This window comes from Mesitornis unicolor, unplaced genomic scaffold (assembly GCF_000695765.1).
Source record: "Mesitornis unicolor isolate BGI_N332 unplaced genomic scaffold, ASM69576v1 scaffold8351, whole genome shotgun sequence".
Taxonomy (NCBI): domain Eukaryota; kingdom Metazoa; phylum Chordata; class Aves; order Mesitornithiformes; family Mesitornithidae; genus Mesitornis; species Mesitornis unicolor.
The window spans coordinates 15,810-34,915 of NW_010164400.1; the positions used below are offsets into that span (position 1 = coordinate 15,810).

General features: G+C 52.1%; 1 protein-coding gene across 1 annotated transcript; it reads left to right on the forward strand.

Annotated features, from left to right (window-relative positions):
• Positions 1–9,947: 9,947 nt before the first annotated feature.
• LOC104548312 (CSC1-like protein 2) lies at positions 9,948–18,787 on the forward strand (the record flags this gene model as incomplete). Its single annotated transcript, XM_010194302.1, has 9 exons — positions 9,948–10,146; positions 10,745–10,824; positions 12,602–12,640; positions 15,745–15,835; positions 16,610–16,647; positions 17,424–17,566; positions 17,837–17,888; positions 18,174–18,282; positions 18,717–18,787. Coding segments are annotated over 9 exons (822 nt in total), but the record flags the coding sequence as incomplete, so codon positions are not given.
• Between the last annotated feature and the right edge of the window lie 319 nt (positions 18,788–19,106).

Genomic DNA, 19,106 nt, shown 5'->3' on the forward strand with positions numbered 1-19,106 from the left:
TTCCTTTCAGTGTCGCAGCCTGGAGGAACAGAGCCCAGAAGATGCTGTGGCCCTGGCAGACATGTCCAAGGGGGCTGCCAGGTATCCAGTCTTAGTTCTTCTGTGTGATGCTGGTCCATGTGGGCAGGAGGGCCCTTCCTCACTTCACCTCCAGCAGTCCTTGGTGTACAGTGTTTGGTATGCTCCACATTGCTTCTGGGGTGACCTCCAAGCCATCTCCTTCACATCAAGTTAGGATTCCAGTGATCTTAGTAGGTGTGAGCACCCTAAATTCAGCTGGGGCTGCAGGCAAGAGAAGCCCAGATCACCAACTGCAAGTCTTGGTGGACTTTCATAGGCTTGATATTTGCTCTTGTGGAGCTGTGCTCCGTGGATAAACAGTGACTCAGAGCGGCTTTGCCCAGTTCAAGTACAGTTTCTTTGTTTGTCCTAAGACTGAGATACTCTGCATGACACAAGGCTTGCACTGCTGCATTTTACTGAAAATTTAGTGCCCTCCTTCAAGTCCAAGCAGCCACTTTATCTCACATATCTTTGTCTGTGGTTCTGGGAGCCGGGCTGCTCGTCTTGAAGTACCACTTTGGTGTTCTTGGTCTTGGCTGGATGCCATCATCCCTGTGCCCAGAGCCCAACCGGCTCTTTGTTCCCTGTGTTCCCAAGCCAGGCCCAGTTCCTCTTGCCAAGCCCCAGAGATTGGAGAGAGACCTTTGAAAAGAAGAGCTCGGTCAGCATCTCTCAAGTGCTGGTGCCTGGCTGGGAGCCCAGTGTCCCCAGTCCGGTGCATGCAAGTGACTCCTGTCTGCAGACCCCAACCCTGCCAGCTGAAGGCAGGCAGAGCTGCCCTGAAAACTAAAAAAAAGAAGTATTCAACCCTCATTCTTCCCAGCAGGTCAAGGTCACTGAGGAGCTGCCTCTAGGTTAGAACCCTCTGGCAGCATAGGAGCAAACATTCTGCAGAAGAGGAATTGGGACATCTTTGGGCACTGATATGCTGAATGAGGTCCAGCGAGTCCCAATCTTTGTAGCACAGATGAGGGCTTAGGGACAAGGGCAGTCTCAAGGCTGTTGAGTGTCCATCTCACTCTGCTGTGACCTTTGTTATTTATTCAGTGCCCAGCAGGAGCTCAAAATTGGTCTCCCGCAGCCTCTGTCTTCCAGCAGCTGCTGAGACAGAGTGTGTAAGGGGAGCTGTGTGCCTCAAGGTTTTTCCAGCGTCACGGTGTCCTAGTTCAGACATCCTTGTGGCCAAGGCTGCCCTACTGCTTTTGGTTGTACTGGGTGCTGTGCCAGCCCTGGTGCTGTGCTGCTGTCAAAGCAGCTCTGGCTCCTATCAGGCTTTCTCCAGCAGATGCAGGATGCTGATTCCTGGCTGTTTGGCTGTAGGTGTCCTGGCTTGCTGGCCACATCCAGACCTCCTGCTGGGAGAGCCCTTTGCTGATGTCTGCTGCTGTTGAGGAACAATTGACTTCTTTCCTCCTGCTGTGGCTGCCGAATCTCTTCTCACTGTGGAGTTGTAAAGGTAGCTCATTTCTGCCTGCCGCAGGGCTGTGATTGCGTTGACCTCTGCTGCTTGCCTGTGCTGTGGGTCCTTTGTAGCCCAACCCTGAAGGTAAGCACTATCCTAGGAGCACTGCAAGGAAGGTGAGGAAAAGGCAAGAACATCCCCAAGCCTGCAAAATGCAAACACTTGGAGCTGTAGTCTCCTAAAGGACCTTTGAAAAGGACCAGCCTTTATTTGTTATAGGAAGGGTTCAGGTGCCAGGGTTTGGAGTCGATGTTCCTGCTGTTGCAGGAGCAACATTGAGAGTCTGCTTCTGCTGAAGGTGGTGCAGCATCCTGGCTGCCTGCTCCCTGGTGCCCACAAGACAAGGGCTTTCCCTTTAGGCTTCTTGCTTTCACACCCCTTGTGTTTCCTGGTGGAAGAGAGACGCAGGCTGGTGGGCCCTTCCCTGCTAGTGCCAAGCTTCCTCAACTTCTGATGTGAAGGAAGGTTTTTCTGCATGCTGTTAAGTGTCATCTCCAGGGATGCTGCTCCAAGCAGCCCTTGCACCCACTTTGGAGCAATTGCCACCACTAGCAGGGGCATGAAGCTTTTCTGAAATACCATCCAAGAGAAATAACGCCCCAACCTTGTGCATGCTGAGTGTGGTGGTATCAGTGCTTAGGGCAGAAGGACTGCACGAGAGAGCAGCTCACCCCAAAAAACCTCTGAGTGAGCAGCTTGCATGCTGCGTAGGGTAAGGATGCTCCCAGGGCTGACACAGTAGGATGTCCTGCCATCCTCTGGTGAGGATCCAGCTGTGGAGCCCCAAGAGGCTTGGACAACTCTGAGAGATGCTCCTTGTCACTGCCTGGGAATATGTATCACCAAGGATTTCCTTGGTGGAAACTGCCAATCACACTGTGTAGGTAAGCGATTGTAATCATGCCCAGTGGACATAATCCCTGTGCCTTTGAGCACTGTGATGAGGGGAGGTAAAGAGTCCTGTCATGCAGAAGCGAGGAGGAGGAAACTGTCAATGTGACCTTGAGAGAGCAGCTCAAAACCCTGGTTTTATGAGACACACACACATATGCTCCACTCAGGAGGGAAAGCTGGATGCAGATGAGAATACTCGGTCTGTGACAACTGGTAGGGGACAGATATGGGGCATGAGGGAAGGCAAGTGTGTTAATACTCCCCTATGCACAAGAGTATTAAGATCAGAGATAAACAAGAAAGCTCTAAGGTGAGGTGAGCTGACTGATAAACAAAGGAAAAAGGGATGAGAGCTGAGAGAGGCGCAAAGCTCCTGCTAAAAATGTTTACCTGTGCAAAACAGGCAAGATGGCGTTTGGTCACTTGAATGGAGGGGAACATGGAAAAATAAGTAAATAAAGGATCACCAGGGAGATCGGTCCATGTTTCAGCCAAGTCAGGTGTCATGCACCTGAACAGCTCTCCTTAACAGTGCTTGAAAGCCAAAGTGGTATTTGTGCAGTAAAAATGCTGCATGAATAGTCACTCTCATATGAACAAATGAAGCGTGGGAGAGCCAGCCTGGGGCAGGCCCACAGGTATTTTGCAAGGAAAATGTAGACCATGTGCAAGTAGTGCCAGCGCTGATAGTAAATATGCAGGAGACAACCAAGAAGGCAACCCCTGAGAAATAGCCCATGTGCATAAACTAGAAGCTGAAGACCACTGGTGGAGTCTCCATCCTTGGGTTTAGTAAATGTCCTTTGGGAACTGGTAGAGTTGCTGTTGCTGGAGTGTTGGGTGGTAGGTGAGGAAGCCCTGTTTTCTGGGACTTCATCCCAACGAGGCTTGGTTGCCATATGTGCACTGCTCTGCAGAATATACAGCAAGAAGTCCAGCACCTTGTCAGTCTCACCACACAACTTATTTATGGCGTGTTTGCTGTATCACTACCAGCAGATGCCTACAGGAAACAAGAGAAGGAAACAGTAAGCGGTATTTCTTTATAGACTATAAAGCACAAGCTGGCAGACAAACTTGATTTCTTTCTGATAGATTTATAGCCCAGGAGCTTGAAAGGAAAGTGACAGGTGGATATATTTGGAACTGAAGTGTTTGATTCAGTGACTCATGAAATTTAACACTCAATTTAATGCAAATCAGTTTGGCTGTCACTGTCGTGCAGACTGAGAGCTGATTGATGTGGAGAACTGTTGATGGCAGAGCAGGAGATGGGCCCTTGCCGTGAACTGGGATGGGACACATGGATGGGACACCATGGAGGTGTCAATGTAGCATTGAGACTCCGTAGTATTTGTCAGGAGGCAAACAAGATGGGACTGGGACCTTTCCTGAGTGGTGCAGAAGTGCCGGGTGCTGTGGCTGTATTGTAGCCAGATGGAGGTGTCGGGCTGCCTTCCCTGCAGCAGAGCCACAGCTTGGTGGTGTGTGGGTGCCACTGCTTCACCAAAGATCCCTGAAGGGGAAAGGAACACCACCAGCTCTTCCCTGACAGCCAGGCATGGACAGACACCCCTTGCTCCAGAGCACCCGCTCCAAAGCGATGTGAAAAACAAGACAGGAGAGCAGCAAAATGCAACGTCTGAGTAAAATGCGGAGCTGGAGAGACCAAAGAGGCTTTAGGCTGAGAAGAGCATGAACCACAGTGTATCAGGGTTTTGAATCATGGTACAGCCCCTCTTGGCTTGGTACGTTATGTTCAGGGCACCATACGCCTTGAAATTGCTACCAACAGATTGGAGGGAGTTCCTGTAAAAGAGGCATAAACAAGACCTGGCTGTCTGGAGCTAAATCCGTATTGCTTGGCAAGGCAGGCGGTTTCCAGTGGGCGAAGGCAGCATGAAGGGTTTTGCTGATGCTTGAAGGCCAGGTTTTGTGATTGACTCTCCTGGGTGATCTTGAAAAGGACAGAGCTGTCCAATGGACAGATTCCCTCACCTTAGTGGAAGTTACTGAAAATTATGGATGATAAAATAATCTCCAAGAAAGAAGAGGAGTTATGTGGCCTGATCAAGAGAGGACTGCCAAGGTGAAGTTGCGGAAATAAAATGGCTTGGTTTCACCTGAAACTTGATGATTTCCCTGATACTGAAGTTCCCCAGCTTGCAGAGTGGTTTTTCCCAGGGAACGTGGTTGTTCAAACAACCCTGTTTCAAGCTTTAGAAATGAAGGAGCCCCAGTGCTGAGCCCTAGGAAGTAAGCAGGAGTCTCTAAAACATCTGTGTCCTTTCAAGATCACCCTCTGGCAGGTCCAGGACAAAATGCTGGGAAATATCCTTTCAGGTGGGGAAGCCATGCTTCCTTCCCGTTTTGCTCATGAAGTGACCTCTCTAAGTCTCAGTTACCTTCAGGAGAAAATCAACCCTGGGTTTCTTGTGGATCCAAAGGCTCCCCAGCATTACAGTCTTACTTTCAACCCTGCCAGGCAGTGTCCCAGCGCAGATGAGTCCCTTGTGTGGTGGACCAGGGGTTCCCAGCAGCAGGATGTACACAGCCAGCAGTATGCAAGCTGCTGCAAAGCATGGGGCCAGGGGCTGGCTATGACAGTGACGGTACCTGCCAGCACCGTGGCTGGGAGCTGGTACACACAAAAAAAGTGTGATGTCATTTGCTGGTAGGTGTTTAAAGCCTGAGGCAAAGCCAGCTGGAAGGACTTTGGACCCAGGGCAAGGGTGCGCTTAGTTTTTTGCTTTGAAGAAGTTGAACCTGCCAGATCAAAGTTTTGGAGGCCTGGCGTCTTCTTGGTGAACTCACATGGATGAGGAAGGGTGCAGGGAACTCTGTGTGTTGACTGGAGGAGTTGAAGAAGAGGCAGTGAGATGCAGGGCTTTGGTAGGCCCTCCTCCTTCCTGGTGATACAGGACTGATCCCTATTGAGTGCTCTTCAGTGCTTTGCCCAGGCTTGTTTGAAATGCACATTTGCTTCTTGATGCTTTTTCCCTTGGCCTGCAGATCACGTTCCTCCTCGTTGCAGCCGGCGCATCAGCACTTCTCCAGCCCTCAGCTGCCTGAAAGCCCCACACCAGGATTGAGGCATGACGCAGGGCAGCTCTGCCACCACTCCATCTGCAGCAAGAGTGCTTTTTACCCCTTTTCTTTGCTGCTGTGCTCTGGGAAAGCCTTTCAGCTAATTCACAAGCCTGCTTTCCCCCCATCTCTCCTGAGGCTTTTCCCTGCTTGCTTGCCAGGAGTCAGGCTTTTCTTCCTGTTTGTGGCTGCTGGCAGCCTGCACAGAGCTCTGCTGGGCTTTGCCATCGAGGTGCAGGTAACCTAGGTGGCTGTTTGGGGGGTGAAAAGGCTCCCTCAACCTTGGGTGCTGTGTGAGGGTCCCCAAGTGCCCAGCACAGGCAGGGGCTCAGGATGGCAGGTCCTCCAGGCTCCGGTCCCTGGTGGTTCACCTGTGATGCCTGGGAGAGCAAGGGGACCTTGAAGCAGCAAGTCTGCAAGGTACAGGCTATGCCCCTAGCACTCTCTGAGGCCAGGAACCAAAACGCACCTTACCTCCCTGAATGTCATGTCCTAGAGATTTAGTAAATTCTGGGTCTTGGTTTTTGGGTTTTTTTAATCTGGGCATCTTTAGTCTCCTAACCCCAGACCTACTGGTATCTGGCTGCCTGTCTCTGTGTCCCCGGCCTGATGTGAGACTCTCACATTTCCATAAATGCATGCGCCTCTACCAGAGCACAGCCTGGCTTTTCTAATTACAGATGGCATTATTAACGTTTACCGGTGAGAAAACAAATGAATGTGGCCTGTGTGCTTACGTCGTCGTGGCTGCAAGCACAGGCGTGTGCTTTATTGATTTATATTTCTCTGCAAGCGTTTCTCCTTGTGTCTGGCCAACAGCAGTGTGACTGGAAGAGCACAGCCGGACATTCGCCCGTGTTGGTGCATCTGTCTGCGTGTAGGCCAGTGGTCCAGCTCCTGCATCAGTTCTGCCTGCATCCCACAGAGTGCTTTCTCTTTCTTCTTTTCTTCTGGTGCCAGGGTTTGGCAGAGGATGCATACGCTGGGTGTGAGGGGCAGAGACTCCAGGGAGAGCAGTGTGCGCAGTGGGACGTGCTTTAGGGACTGCAGCTGGGAAGCAGGATGCCTCTGCTCCTGATCCTGGGGATGGAAGCATCGAGCAGTGTGAACATGCCAGTCCTGCTGGGGATGTCGAGGCTGTGGTGCAAGGCAGGGAGCAGGCTTCTCTGGGGGTGGGGGAAGCTGGAGGACTGCTGTTCCCCGTTCCTGCTGCTCATCGAGCCCAGTGCTGCTGATTAAGAGCCGCAAGTGCCTTTTGGCAAGTCTTTCTATGCTGTCCTTGCTGTTTTGAGGAAGTCAGCAGTAAAAGTGCAGAGTGCTGGAGGGGAAGGCTTCAGGGCTTCCATGGGACCTGGTTTTGTGTCCTGCTCTGACTGCTTACAGTCAGGAAAGGGCTTGGGCACCTCAGGCTGGATCCCACCACCTTGACCCTCATAACAGCTTCCCATGAACTCTCTGTGCCTTGGCACTCCTGATGAGCAGGGGCTCATGCTGGTGTTGGCATCACAGCCCAAGCAGAGCCAAGCTCAGGAAGGAGGGACCAGGATAGGTGCCTCTAACCATGTTGTGGTACGGCACAGCCAGTGTGCTCACACTGGCTCTCTTACCTGAGATGGCAGCTTAGGTGTAAGCAGGCACCCAGGGTCCTTCCCCAGAGGCAGGCAGTGGGATCTGAACAGAAAGCTTTGCAAAACCATGTCTGCATTGGGTGGAGGCAGAGCATCAGAAAAATACATCTCTAGACTTATCTCTGAAATGTGGCTTAAATTATCCATAGGCTTGCTAAGTTTGTCTTGAGCATGTAGTGGTTTGTGTAAATAACATTTATGATAGTGTCATGGGCAATGTGAGCATATGAACCTCGTTTCTTTTAGAAAGACGACTGGAAAATGGGGCTAATAAAACATGCAGGAATGAGGTAAACAGTTTGGTCTCTGCAGAGGAAACTTATACTTCTCTGATCTGTTGCAAGTCTTTCTGTACTTCAGTAAAATAATAGGTAATATTTCACCAGCTTGGGAGACTCGCTTGGTTGTTCAGTAGACCTCTGAAATTCCTCACAAAAGACTGTTAAGAAAACTGTCCATTGGAGGACATGTAAAGTCCTGGATCAGAACTGGTTGAGGGTCCAAAAAGAAAGCCTTGGGAGCAAATGAGCAATTTCAGTGTGACAAGAGCAGAGAGATGAGCTCCTTCGCTATTAATGACCCAGAAAAGGGTCAGCGAGGTACCTAAAATCTGCTGATGCCCTGGAATCGTTCAGAATTGTCAGGATCTCCAAAGTTACACTGTGTGAAGCAAAGTGGCGTGAGGTGAGACGAACGTGGGCACAGAGAAGTGTGCAGCTGGGTTTATTGGAAGGAATTATCTGTTTTGGGCCGTGGCTGGCTTCTAAATCACCCTGGCTACTCAGGGCAGCAGCACTGCAGGTTGGTCACAGAGATGCTTTTTTTCAATAGGCAGAGATGCCATCGGAGAAGTAAATTATGCTCAGCTGCACAAGGAGTAGTGTAGGGAGAGATGCTGAGAGCATCAGATGCTGTTCTGACAGTCGAGGTCATTTCCCTACCCAGGATATTGTGTGTGGTTCTGGTCACCTTTCTGCAGGGTCAAAAGAGAGGATATATTGAGGATGTGGTGAGAGCGCTTGTTGCCAGACACCTCGTGTCAGGGGAAGGAGAGGGCACTCAGTAGTGAGCTTAGTAGGTCTAGAAAAAGCAAAAGTTTTTATTCTTTGCCTTCTTTTGCTATGCAAGGAGTTGCAGTGGGGTCGTAGTCTTTTACTCAACATCGGGAACTCATTGCTGCAAGAAGCAGTTTACAGCCTAAACGTTTAAAAGATTCTCAAAAAGAGAAATGAGAGGTATTTCTCTTTGCAGGGTGTCTGTGTAGGCTGGTACTTTGGAGGTGAAAACAGAGGTGTAACTATCCACCCTCCAAGGCATGTGACTTTCCTTGGAGTCTCATCCCATCACTTCTTCCCCTGAAGCTCCCCAGTCTCCCGTTAATTCAGCCAGGGCTGAACCTCCTCAATGCCTGTACCCAGTCAGGCTTTTGCTCGTTGTGGTGCCCTTTGTCACTGGTGTTTGCAGCTGTACATCTATACCAGGAGGAGCCAGGAAGGATCATGTTGAGGCTGAGCTCTCTAGGACACCGCAGTGAATGGGTTGGTGGTCATTATCCAGCCAGCGTTATGCTATGATGCTGATAAATCCCTGCAGCCAGGCAGGAGATTGCCAGGATATACCTGAGAAGAGCCGTGCTTCCTCTCTGCTAATGTCACCATCCTACGCAGAGCTAGAAGGACAGGGCTGGTGGTAGGGGGTGTTTCTGGGACAAGAGGCCAAAACCAGCACAGGGCAGTCGTGGTGGCTTTCTTGTACTTTCACTGTGCCAGCCAGCACTTCTGCATGTATGTGGTGGTAGTGAAGGGTTTGGGGTAGTTGATGGGTGCTGGATAAGAGGGATGGTTCAGGAATTGGCAGCTTGGGTAGACCTTCCTGTCTGTTATTGCTGCTTCCTTCTGCAGCTGATGGAGTTTTCTCTCCTCTGTTCCAGAAAGCAGTTGTGTTTCTGCTGTCGATTTGTCATTTCTAGGCCATCCCGGTGATGCTCAGTTTGCATTTATTCATTGCTAGTAGGATCTTCTCTGTGTTTCCCATCCAGCTGCTCTGCACAGGAGGAGAAGGATCTCCCCATGTCCAAGCAGTGATGCTGACCCAAGCCCAGCTCTGGATCTTGAAGCAATTTGGAGAGAGCACTGAAAGAAAGAAAATATTTAACCAGCTAAATAGCAGAGCCTAAGCCTTCTCTGTGCTGTCAGCTTGGTTGTGTTTAAATGCATCCAAGTCGAAGGAAGAAAAAAAAAAAAGCAGCAGCAGGGGGTGTGACCAGCCCCTGATGGGTGCCCTGGGAGCTGGGGGCTGAGGCTTGCAGTGAGCAGAGGGTGGTGATTCAGCCTAATAAAACTGATGGCACACAGCCAGGCAGAGGAAATTGTGGGATTGTGATGCAGCAACTGTCCCGTAGCAGGCAGTTTGTTTACATTATACAGATGTGACTTCATGCCCTCACCACCCCACCCTTTTGTTCTTTCCTATACCGAAAGGTTCTACCTGCTGAGAGTAAGGGTCTGAGGCACCGTGTCCTCAAGAAGAGTAGTAATCAGTGAGAAAGTGGCACCCCTAAATGGTGCGGGAGTAGGGGGACAAGGAAGGGAGCTCTGGGACTGTGCATGGTGCAACCACAGCTGCTGAAGCCCCCAGGCTCTTTCAGCACACCCCAAACTCAGCAGGCTTCTCCAGATGACCCTGTCCCTGGACACTGGTTCCCAGGGAAATCCTGTAGCATAGAGGAGCTTGAGATAGCAGGCAAGGTTGGCCCCTATCTCCATCAGGGCTACTGGCATGTGTCTAACCAGGCCTCTCTCTCTTTCCCCCAGGGAAGACCATGAAGCTGTAAAGATGCTTCCCTACGTGATCGCCACCCTGGGCTCAGCAGGGACTGCCTGCAAAGCCTCAACATGCAGCAACAGCACCAAGGACTACTGCTACAGTGCCCGCATCCGCAGCACTGTGCTGCAGGGGCTGCCCTTTGGCGGGGTGCCCACCGTCCTAGCCCTCGACTTTATGTGCTTCCTCGTAAGTCTACCTACTGCTCCTTCAGCACCTTCTCCCCCGATAGCTGTGAAGGGAGGACTGTGGTCAGGTGGTTGGAATTAAGGGCCCCAAATGCCATCCCTGACTGCTGCTGGCTGACTTTATGGCCCTGATCGTGTCCCTGAGCCACTGTGGGCTTAGCTGCTATTGACTTAACTCCAGTACCACCATACTTGGAAGGGCTTTACAGATTTTCCTAAGGACATGGGTCAGGTTAGGTCAGTCCCGCATCCCAAAACTTCCACTTATAGTGTCAAGTCCCTGCAGCCTTACTCACCCAAAGGCTTTGCTTGTTCCTCCGTAAGAACTGCAGGACCACAGATGCTGTACCCATAACCTGGCCTCCTTGGGACCTGTGGGCCTTTTGGTCCTGTGGCTAACATAGCTACTGTGTGTACTCTGACTTCCACAGCCACCCAGTTTTTAACAGCCCTGGAGAACTTGTGCTGTCTTATACCTCAGTGTGCTGTTAGCTGAGCTGTCCCCTCCTCCCTGCCTGTTCTTGTGGTTCTGGATGCAGAGGTCGAGGACAGAGCTGGACAGTGCCTCCTCTCACAGCCCCCACTTTGCTCTCTTCCAGGTGCTGTTGTTCGTCTTTTCAATTTTGCGTAAAGTTGCTTGGGACTACGGACGCCTGGCCCTGGTGACCGATGCTGACAGGTAAGCATGGCAGAGGGACAGTGGTACCCTTCTTTGCTGCGGGGCAGAAGGGATAAATCCCCTTGCATGTGCTGGTGGCAGCTGGGGAGGAGAGGCAAGCATGCCACTTGTATTCCGTGAACTCCAGGAACAGGAAGAAAATCCTTGTTTACCAGCTTTTTTGTTACAGCATCCTTCTCCCAACATAGGGAGTTGTCCCTACTGGCTCCATAGCACTTATGGTCCTTTACAGTGACAGAAATGTGCAGAAGCCCTCACAGAGGAAGAGGAGAGGGAGGAGAAAGGGAAAGAGGTCACAGGAAGGGTGAGGCCTGCCACAGTGAAGGCTTTGTTATGTTTCTGAATGTGTCTTTGTGGCTCTGCTGGATGCAGCTCTTGTTAAGAGCACTTGAAAGCAGTAGGTTTTGTTTCCAGGTGTGGTACTGCTGTGCTAATGTGAGTTTAGCTTGCATCCCAGGTGCTGAGGAGCCGGTCTGGGTATGGATCCTTCCTGCTCAATGCGTTCATGGGCCACAGTGTCTGTCAGTGAAAGCCAGGGCCTACTGGGTCTGGCAGCTCCACAGCAGAATGAGATGCTGTTCTGTTTGCTGTTGGCAGCAAGAAGGGCAATGGTTATTTTCTTTCAGTGCAGAACAAGGAACTCTTTTGATCAAGCTTAGAAGGGTCGTGCGGGTAGCACAACTCTCTCAAGGGATTGTTTGCTGTGCCTGTGGTGCTTTGTCACCTGCTGGAGGCAAAGTTGTGGCTTCTGAAGGGTAGCTGTGGTTGGTTCTTCTTCCCCTTGATCCGCTCTATGAGCTCATTGCACCTAAAGGCTCAGATGGGGCTGTGCTCCAGCCTCTTAGGTTCCTTTGGTGATGCAGATTCAAGCAAGCTGCTCTTCAGTGCTACCTGCACAACAGAAGAAAGAGTAAGATTTGTTTTCATCCAACACTGAACCAGGAGCTCTCCTGGTTTAGATAAGCCACCCTGATAGTGTTAGATAAGCAGCTGTGTCCCTGTGGCTCCTCTGCTGCTCCTTTCCTGGCCAGGTTGGGGAAATCAGCAATGCCAGGGGCACTGGGGGAAAGCAAGGAGAAAGGAATAGCTGTATGAGATCTCACTGGAGAGAGGGCAGCAGCTCCTCAGGCTTAAGCTATTTGGACCTGGGTGCTGGTAGCCTTCTTGGAGGTGATGCCCAAGTACCTTGGGTGTGGGGGAGTCAGAGCAGTGGCTGTAAGCAGAAAGGCTGAGGGGTGCCAGCTGTTTGGTGAGAGAAAGCCAGTAAGTGTGGGGAGAAGGACAGCATGGCTGTGGTACAAGGTGTTGATTACCAGGATCAGCATCCCCTGCTGCTTGGCCCATCCGTGGGCTGGGATGAGCATTTCAGGAGGTCAGGATGCAAGTGTGTTAGCTGCCTGGGTGGGAAGGAGGGGCGTGGAAGGGGAGCTGAGGTGGCAGCTGGGTGGCCCTGGCAGGCTGTCCTGCCTGGTCCCATCCCTCGGGAGCTCCCTGGGACACCCGTGGTGTGAAGCCAGACCACCTTCCCAGTAAAGCCCTCTTCACTTTAGCTGGCAGCACAGCACTCTGCCCCTGCATCAGCCAGGGCTCTGGGGTGTTGTGGCTTGGGGCGACACTGGGCTGCTGAAAGAAGGCCTTCTCCGGCCTGACCACTGGCAGGTTTCTCTTCCTCAGGACAGGGTGGAGCCTTCTCAGGTGTGTCACTCCCTGCAACGGAGGAAACCCAGTGCCTGCTCCTGTAGCTGTAACCTCTCCTTTTGTGTTTCTGTGCCTGCAGGCGCCGACGCTGGCAGAGGGAGCGAGAGGAACGGGAATAGTATGTTGTTTTTTCAGGGTCTTGTTTCTTCTCTCTTTCTTGCTCATACTCTCTGTCTTTCTCCTTTTCTCTTACAGTTTCCTGTCTTGCTTCTGAACTAATCTAAATGGCTGGGAGTCTGGGCATGGATTTGTGCTCTTCTCTTTCTCTCCTCTTTCTGTCAGCCACTACTACAGCTGGATGCACCCTGGTTTTCCCCCAGTAGCCCTTAAATGCTCCCAGTCCCAGGTGCAGTAGCGGGTGCCATGTCACATACCCTGCTCTACATGCCCATGTCTAGCTATCCCACCTTATGATGGAGAAAATAAACCTGGTTGCCTGAGCCCACAGCTCAGCTTTTTCCTTCACCCCATGAGGCTGCCAGGACCAGGGCATGTGTTTGCCCTTGCCACCTACCCCTGGCTGTCAGCATGCCTGGCAAGGCAGCACCTTCGTCCTTTCTCTCTACCCCTGCAGAAGCAAACTTTCTGCCTCAGCACTGCTGAGAACACCCTCTGGCACCTTGGCCAGGCGTTGCCCTTTCAGCACCCTCATGGACCCTGCCTCCCTGCTCTTCTTTTTTGCTGCTTTTATGCCTAAGAAAAGAACATACCCTGTGCCTTGCTCACTGGCTGCGTGCTGTATGCTGCAGAGGATGCAATTAGCCGGTGGCGCAGAGCCTGCGATGGTCCCTCCAGCCAGGCTAATGCATGTCTGAGGCTGGGACAGCAAGCTGCGGCCTTGCTTTTCACATGCCATTGCTTGCAAAGCTGGACCTTGCTGCTGCCTTGAGAGGGTACAGGGATGCTCCTGTTTTTGTGGTTGCTTCAGTAGTGGTTGGTGCTGCTTCAGATGTGTCTTGTTGCTAACACCTTGTGGGAAGAGTAAGGCAGAGGTAGCAGAGCAGTCATGCTCTGAGGCTTTTCAGGGGAACCACCTCAGATATCCTCATGAGTGCTTGTCTCTCTCCAGGGGACCACTTCTTCCTGTTGCCACTCTTCATCTGGGCTTGCTGGAGCTCTCTGCTGACCCTTAAACCTACTGCTTGAGCTGGGACAGTGTTGGCAGCCAGAAACTTCCAAAAGCCTGTGGGCATCGGCAAGGAAACCTTGTCCTGGCTGTGCTCCTCCAAGGCTGGTGGCACCTTCCCATCCCAGCTGCTCTTCGTGCTGGGGTGCAGTGCCAGGTGGTGGGTTAGGGACATGTGTATGCTGCCCAGCCATTGAATGTGTGAAAGGGGATCCTTCTCTGGTGTGTCGCTTTGCCTGAGAACCAGCAAGTGCTCTTGTCTTGCCACCTGCACAGACACCTCCTGCCTTGCACTACAGCAAGCCGCTTCCACAGCATACCTGGCTACCCCTCCTGCAGCCTGCGATTCCCTTGGCCTGAGGCTAGCCAGGCCTCTTGGGTCTCATCCTTCATAGTCTTGCAGTTTAGGGCAATGTTGCCTCCACCCACTTACTTTGTTACTCCTTTGCTTTAATAAAAAACCTCCAGCTAGGTGCAGATACCGTTAGAGCTCCCTTTTCAGTTTCTCATCTTTGTCAAGGTTTGGCTCCCTCTGTCTTCTCAGCACTGCTGGTCATCCTGATTATCATTTCTGCATCCCGCTGAGTTGGTCTGGTCGTCTCATAACACGGTACTCTTCTCAGTTTTTCCTTCCAGAGCTGCTCTGCCCTCTGCTTTTTCAGTACTGAGGAGCCAAAAGCACACCATGTCATCACGCTGGGCTCTCCTTGGGGCTGCAGACAGCAGAAACTCACCCTCGTTCCCTGCACCCAGCTGCAAGGCCTCTGGGCATAAAGGGCTGAAGGTCCGAGAGCTCGGTCAAAGTGCACTGTGTCCTTCCAGCAGAGCAGGGTGTTGGGCTGTGCAGTTGCAAGGCTGCACGCCACTGTCTAATCTGCACTTTTGTAGCTCTATGGCCTTCAGCTAATTTCCTTTCCCCTCTCTCCATTGCTTTCACCTAGAGACTCTGCACGTGCTGCTCTGCTTTGAAGCAGGACAAGTGTCCCATCCTCTTTCCTTCAGCAGGGCCATGAGGGTCTTTGCTTGTTCTCTTGCCCATAGTGTCATCCACCTTGTCTCTAGCACTTGTCTCTCAGCTGCTTCTTCTCCAGGTTCTTGTGCACTTGATCTTCCTTGAATCTGTACTCTAGTTACAGGGAGACTGTGTTTTCATCTGTTTTTTTCCTTCTAGCTTTCGGATCAGCCATATCTCTTCTTGCATCTCCAAGGTCCTGGCCTGCTGTTGTCATCTTGCAAGTGCTATTTAATTTAGGTCTCTGGACCATTCTCTTGCCTCCTTTGCCAGCAGCCCTCTGCCTCCATTCATAGTGGGGACTGTTGTCTGTCTTGGATACTTTTGCTGCAGGTTCTTCATCTAGGTCCCTGCCTGTGCCTGGAGTAAAGCTGTCTGGGATATTCACCTCTCTTCTTTCCTGCCCTTAGCCTGCGGCCACTCACTTCTAGCTACCTGTTCCATGCTGCTGGAGGCATCTCCAGGCAGGAGGCCCAGCTGAGGCTGTGGAGCAGGCTGAGCTGAGCCCGGCTCCAGGGAGCACACAGCCACTGCAGCTCAGCTGTGTTCCTCTGCCTGGGTTTCCCTGTGCTGAAGCACTGAGGTGGGGAGGACTGGTGTAGTGTGATACAGCCCACCAGACTCCCAGCCTTTCTCTTCCCCAAGGCGAGCGAGGCCCTCTGAGACTGGAGCTGCTGCCAGCCCCTTTCCGGAGCACCAGGGCTGCTGCGTTGTGGCCACACCAGAGCCAGGGGGCTGCGACACCCTCTGGTTCCCACCTTCTCTCCTCTGTCCAAACCCTGTGCTGAACAGACCTCATCTCTCCTCCGTGGCAGCTGCTGCCAGCCCCTCATTGCAGGGGATGGCACATAATGCGGGTGCCTCTCTCAGAAGGTGCTGAGTGAGTAGCATCCATGATCAAGCAGGCTCAGGGTGCTGTCTGAGGTCTTTGCTTACTGCCACCCTCTGTTCTCATTTCTCTCCATCTCACCTGGGGCAAACTGACCTGAATTAACCTCTGATCTTTTGGGTGCTCTTGGTTCCTGACCAGGCTGTCTCCTTGCATCCTCTAACTTTCTCCTTCGCCTCCTGCTTGTCATTTTAGCGTAGCCTCCGCCCTGCACTCTGACAACCATGACCGCTACGAGCGCCTCACCTCCGTCTCCAGCTCTGTGGACTTCGACCAGAGGGACAACGTGAGTAGCAGCAAGAGTTGAGCACCTTGCCTTTTGAGTGGACAGGAGTTCACAGCTTGTCTGAACTAAGGGCTTTTCAGAAGAAACCCTGTTTGTACCCATACCTTGTAGTATGTGAGTGTGGTATAGGGCTCAAGGATGCATAACTATGTGGCTTATAGACATGTGCTTAAATAATGAGGCTGTACATCTCTGTGGTTTAATGGACTTCTGTCCAACCTGTCATCTCAGCATTACAAACATTTGCCAGCTCCTCCTGACACTGTCGCCCTCTACTGCTGTGTTTCTCTGAAGGGGAGGCACAGTTCAGTAGGATAACAGGATGTGGTGGGTGGGTGGTGAAGCTCCCAGGAAATACTCCTCCCTCAGATGTCCTTTGAGGAGCACTGGCTTGGCCCAGCCTGCCTTCCCAGTCCCTGCAGAGCTCCTCTTGTCCAGGATGATGGCTAAAGTACCTGTATGGTGAATTTTCTGGATCTGAGCTTCCATGCTAGCCAGGAGCCCATGGGATGCCTGGGAGGTTGAGCTGCCACTTGGTAGGGGATAGCCACATGGCAGAGTCTAGCTTGTGTTGTCCCCATGGAGTAGCACTGTCATCTCCTTCACCTTGGCCCATCCGTGGCTTTGCACATCTGGCTGCTCATGGTCTGCCCTCCCAGAGTCAAGTCTGTGGAGGTGCAGGGACACCAGCCTGGTCCCTGAGCCTTTGAAGGAGGGAGAAGGGATAAGGGAACACAGAGTGATGCGAGAATGTCCTTTCTTCTTTCTGCACAGGGTTTCTGCTCCTGGCTGACAGCCATCTTCAGGATAAAGTAAGTGCCCAAGGTCTCCACAGGGGACCTGCATGGGGAAGAAAGAGAGGCAATGCAGGGTGTTGGGACACCCAGCGCAGTACAGCTGCATGAAGTGGCTGCACTTGCTGCAGCCCCTTCTCTGAAGAGCACAAGCAAAGCGTGTCCTATGGCACGGACAAGCAAAGACAGGACTAGACAAGGAGTCCTTAAACCAAAACTGAGGTCACACAGTGAGTCTGAGACAGAGGAGACCAACCAGCTCAGGTCTCCTTGCCTCAGTCCCATCTCAGAAACTGCTGCGCTGCAGAGATGCTGCTCTGTCTGGGACTTCTGCTAAGGCCACAGCTGTACAAGAAATGGCTACGATGAGGGGACTGGAGGATGCAGGGAGACACGCCCATCCTGATGATGCTCAGGAGTAGTCTCCTAAGCACTTCTTGGTTTCAGCACACTGTGGGATAGTCTAAGCCACCCTGTGTCTTGGTAGGGGAAGCAAGGCCCACCAGAAGGGTGTGAGGTGGGGTTAGTACGTGTCCAACTACCTGTCCTGGGGGGCAGTTGGCAGGGGCATGGGGAGTGGGGCTGCAGTAACTATTGCATGGGCAGGTTTCTGCCCAGTCTGGTTCAAGGCTGGTCCCTGGGCTCTGTACCCTGGGGGCCGGGCCACAGCTCTCTTGGGCGGAACCAAGGGTGCTGTGTGGGCTCAAAGCAAGAGGGCAGCTACGAGCCTCTGCTTTTGTCCAGCACTTGAGGGACTGTAGAAGATTGCTTGATGGCCTTTCTCTCCTTGGCAGGGATGACGAGATCCGGGACAAGTGTGGGGGTGATGCGGTGCACTACCTGTCCTTCCAGAGGCACATCATCGGGCTGCTGGTGGCCGTGGGTGTGCTCTCTGTGGGCATCGTGTTACCCGTCAACTTCTCAGGGGACCTACTAGGTGAGAGCAGGGAGTCTTTGGCAGGGCTGGGGGCACTGCTTTCAGCATTGTGTCCCAGACCACTGGGGAACAGTGGAGGGCGGGACAGGACTAACACAAACAAACCCTGGCTCCTGTCCCACTTTGAAGGTGGCACATCTAGAGGGTCTTCCTGGGCAGTTTGGGTTTTGGGGTGTACTGCAGGTGAGATTCCTGCCATAGCCCACCTCAGTGGTGCTCTGTGCTGCTCAGTATAACCAAACATGTTCATGTCTGCCTCTTTCTCTCTAGAAAACAATGCCTACAGCTTTGGGAGGACAACTATCGCTAACCTGAATTCTGGGTATGTGTGGGCAGGGGTGGGATGGATAATTGAGGCCCTTGGGTATTTTCTAAATGTCCACTTGCTGCAGAGCCTGACCTCCTCAAAGGCTGCATTTCTGCCCTCTCTGTGAGGCTATGTCCCTGCTCCAGTTTCCAGGTTGAACTCCTGAAAGTTGGTTGTAGGGCACGTGGGTGCCATGCCGGTTACGCTGCTCATGGCCCCAGCGCTTTCAGGGCCTGAGCAGCCATATGCATGCTTGCAGTGGCAACCTTGCATTGACCTTTGTGGTCTCCCTTGTGACAGGAATAACCTGCTGTGGCTGCACACGTCTTTTGCCTTCCTGTACCTGCTGCTGACGGTGTACAGCATGCGCCGGCACACCTCCAAGATGCGCTACAAAGAGGATGACTTGGTGAGCAGGATCTGGCCACTCTCCCAGGCACATTTCCCACTGCTCTTCTGTCAAGTCAGGTGGCCTTGGAGAGAGTGCCGAGCACCCCACTTCCCACAGCAATTTGGGGGTTACCCTGTGAGGAAACAGAGGCCTGTGCTGGGTGAAGGTGTAGGGGGGACCCCATGCCTCAGGGGTTGCTTTGGCTGCTTTTGCTTTCTTAGTTTCATAACGGTACCCCTTGTTTCTCTTCAGGCAGCTGCAGTGTAAACCCCTAGCCTGTCAATCTGCAGCACACCAGGGTGCAGGTTGGTAACAGGTAGTGGAAACACAGGAGAGGGGAACCCCTAGGTGCTGGACATGATGGAGCTGCCCTTTCCCGTCACTGACTCAGGCCTTCGAGGGTTTTGCTGCAATCTGGTCTCTCACGCCATCCACACCTTTTTTTCTTCCAGGTTAAGCGAACTCTCTTCATCAATGGGATCTCAAAATATGCTGAGCCAGAGAAGATCAAGAAGCATTTTGAGTGAGTCTCACTGTATCTGTAGCTAAAGGCTGCTCTGTAATGGGCGTGATATTATTGGGGTAGTGCTAGTGTTACCTGGAATGTCAATAATACATTGAGAGCAGAAAGCCAGTCACAATTGGTAAACCCTTTTATTTCAGGCATCTCACTGTTATTCTTCTGCACAAATTTGTATCTGAATGTGCAGTGTCTTTGGTTTTGTGCCTTGGGATGTTCCCAGCTATCTCTTGCAGATCTATAGAGGGTCAGCGTGGTAAGCAGTGGACAGGGCATGTTCTGAGATGTAATCACACAGAATCACAGAATCACAAAACGTTAG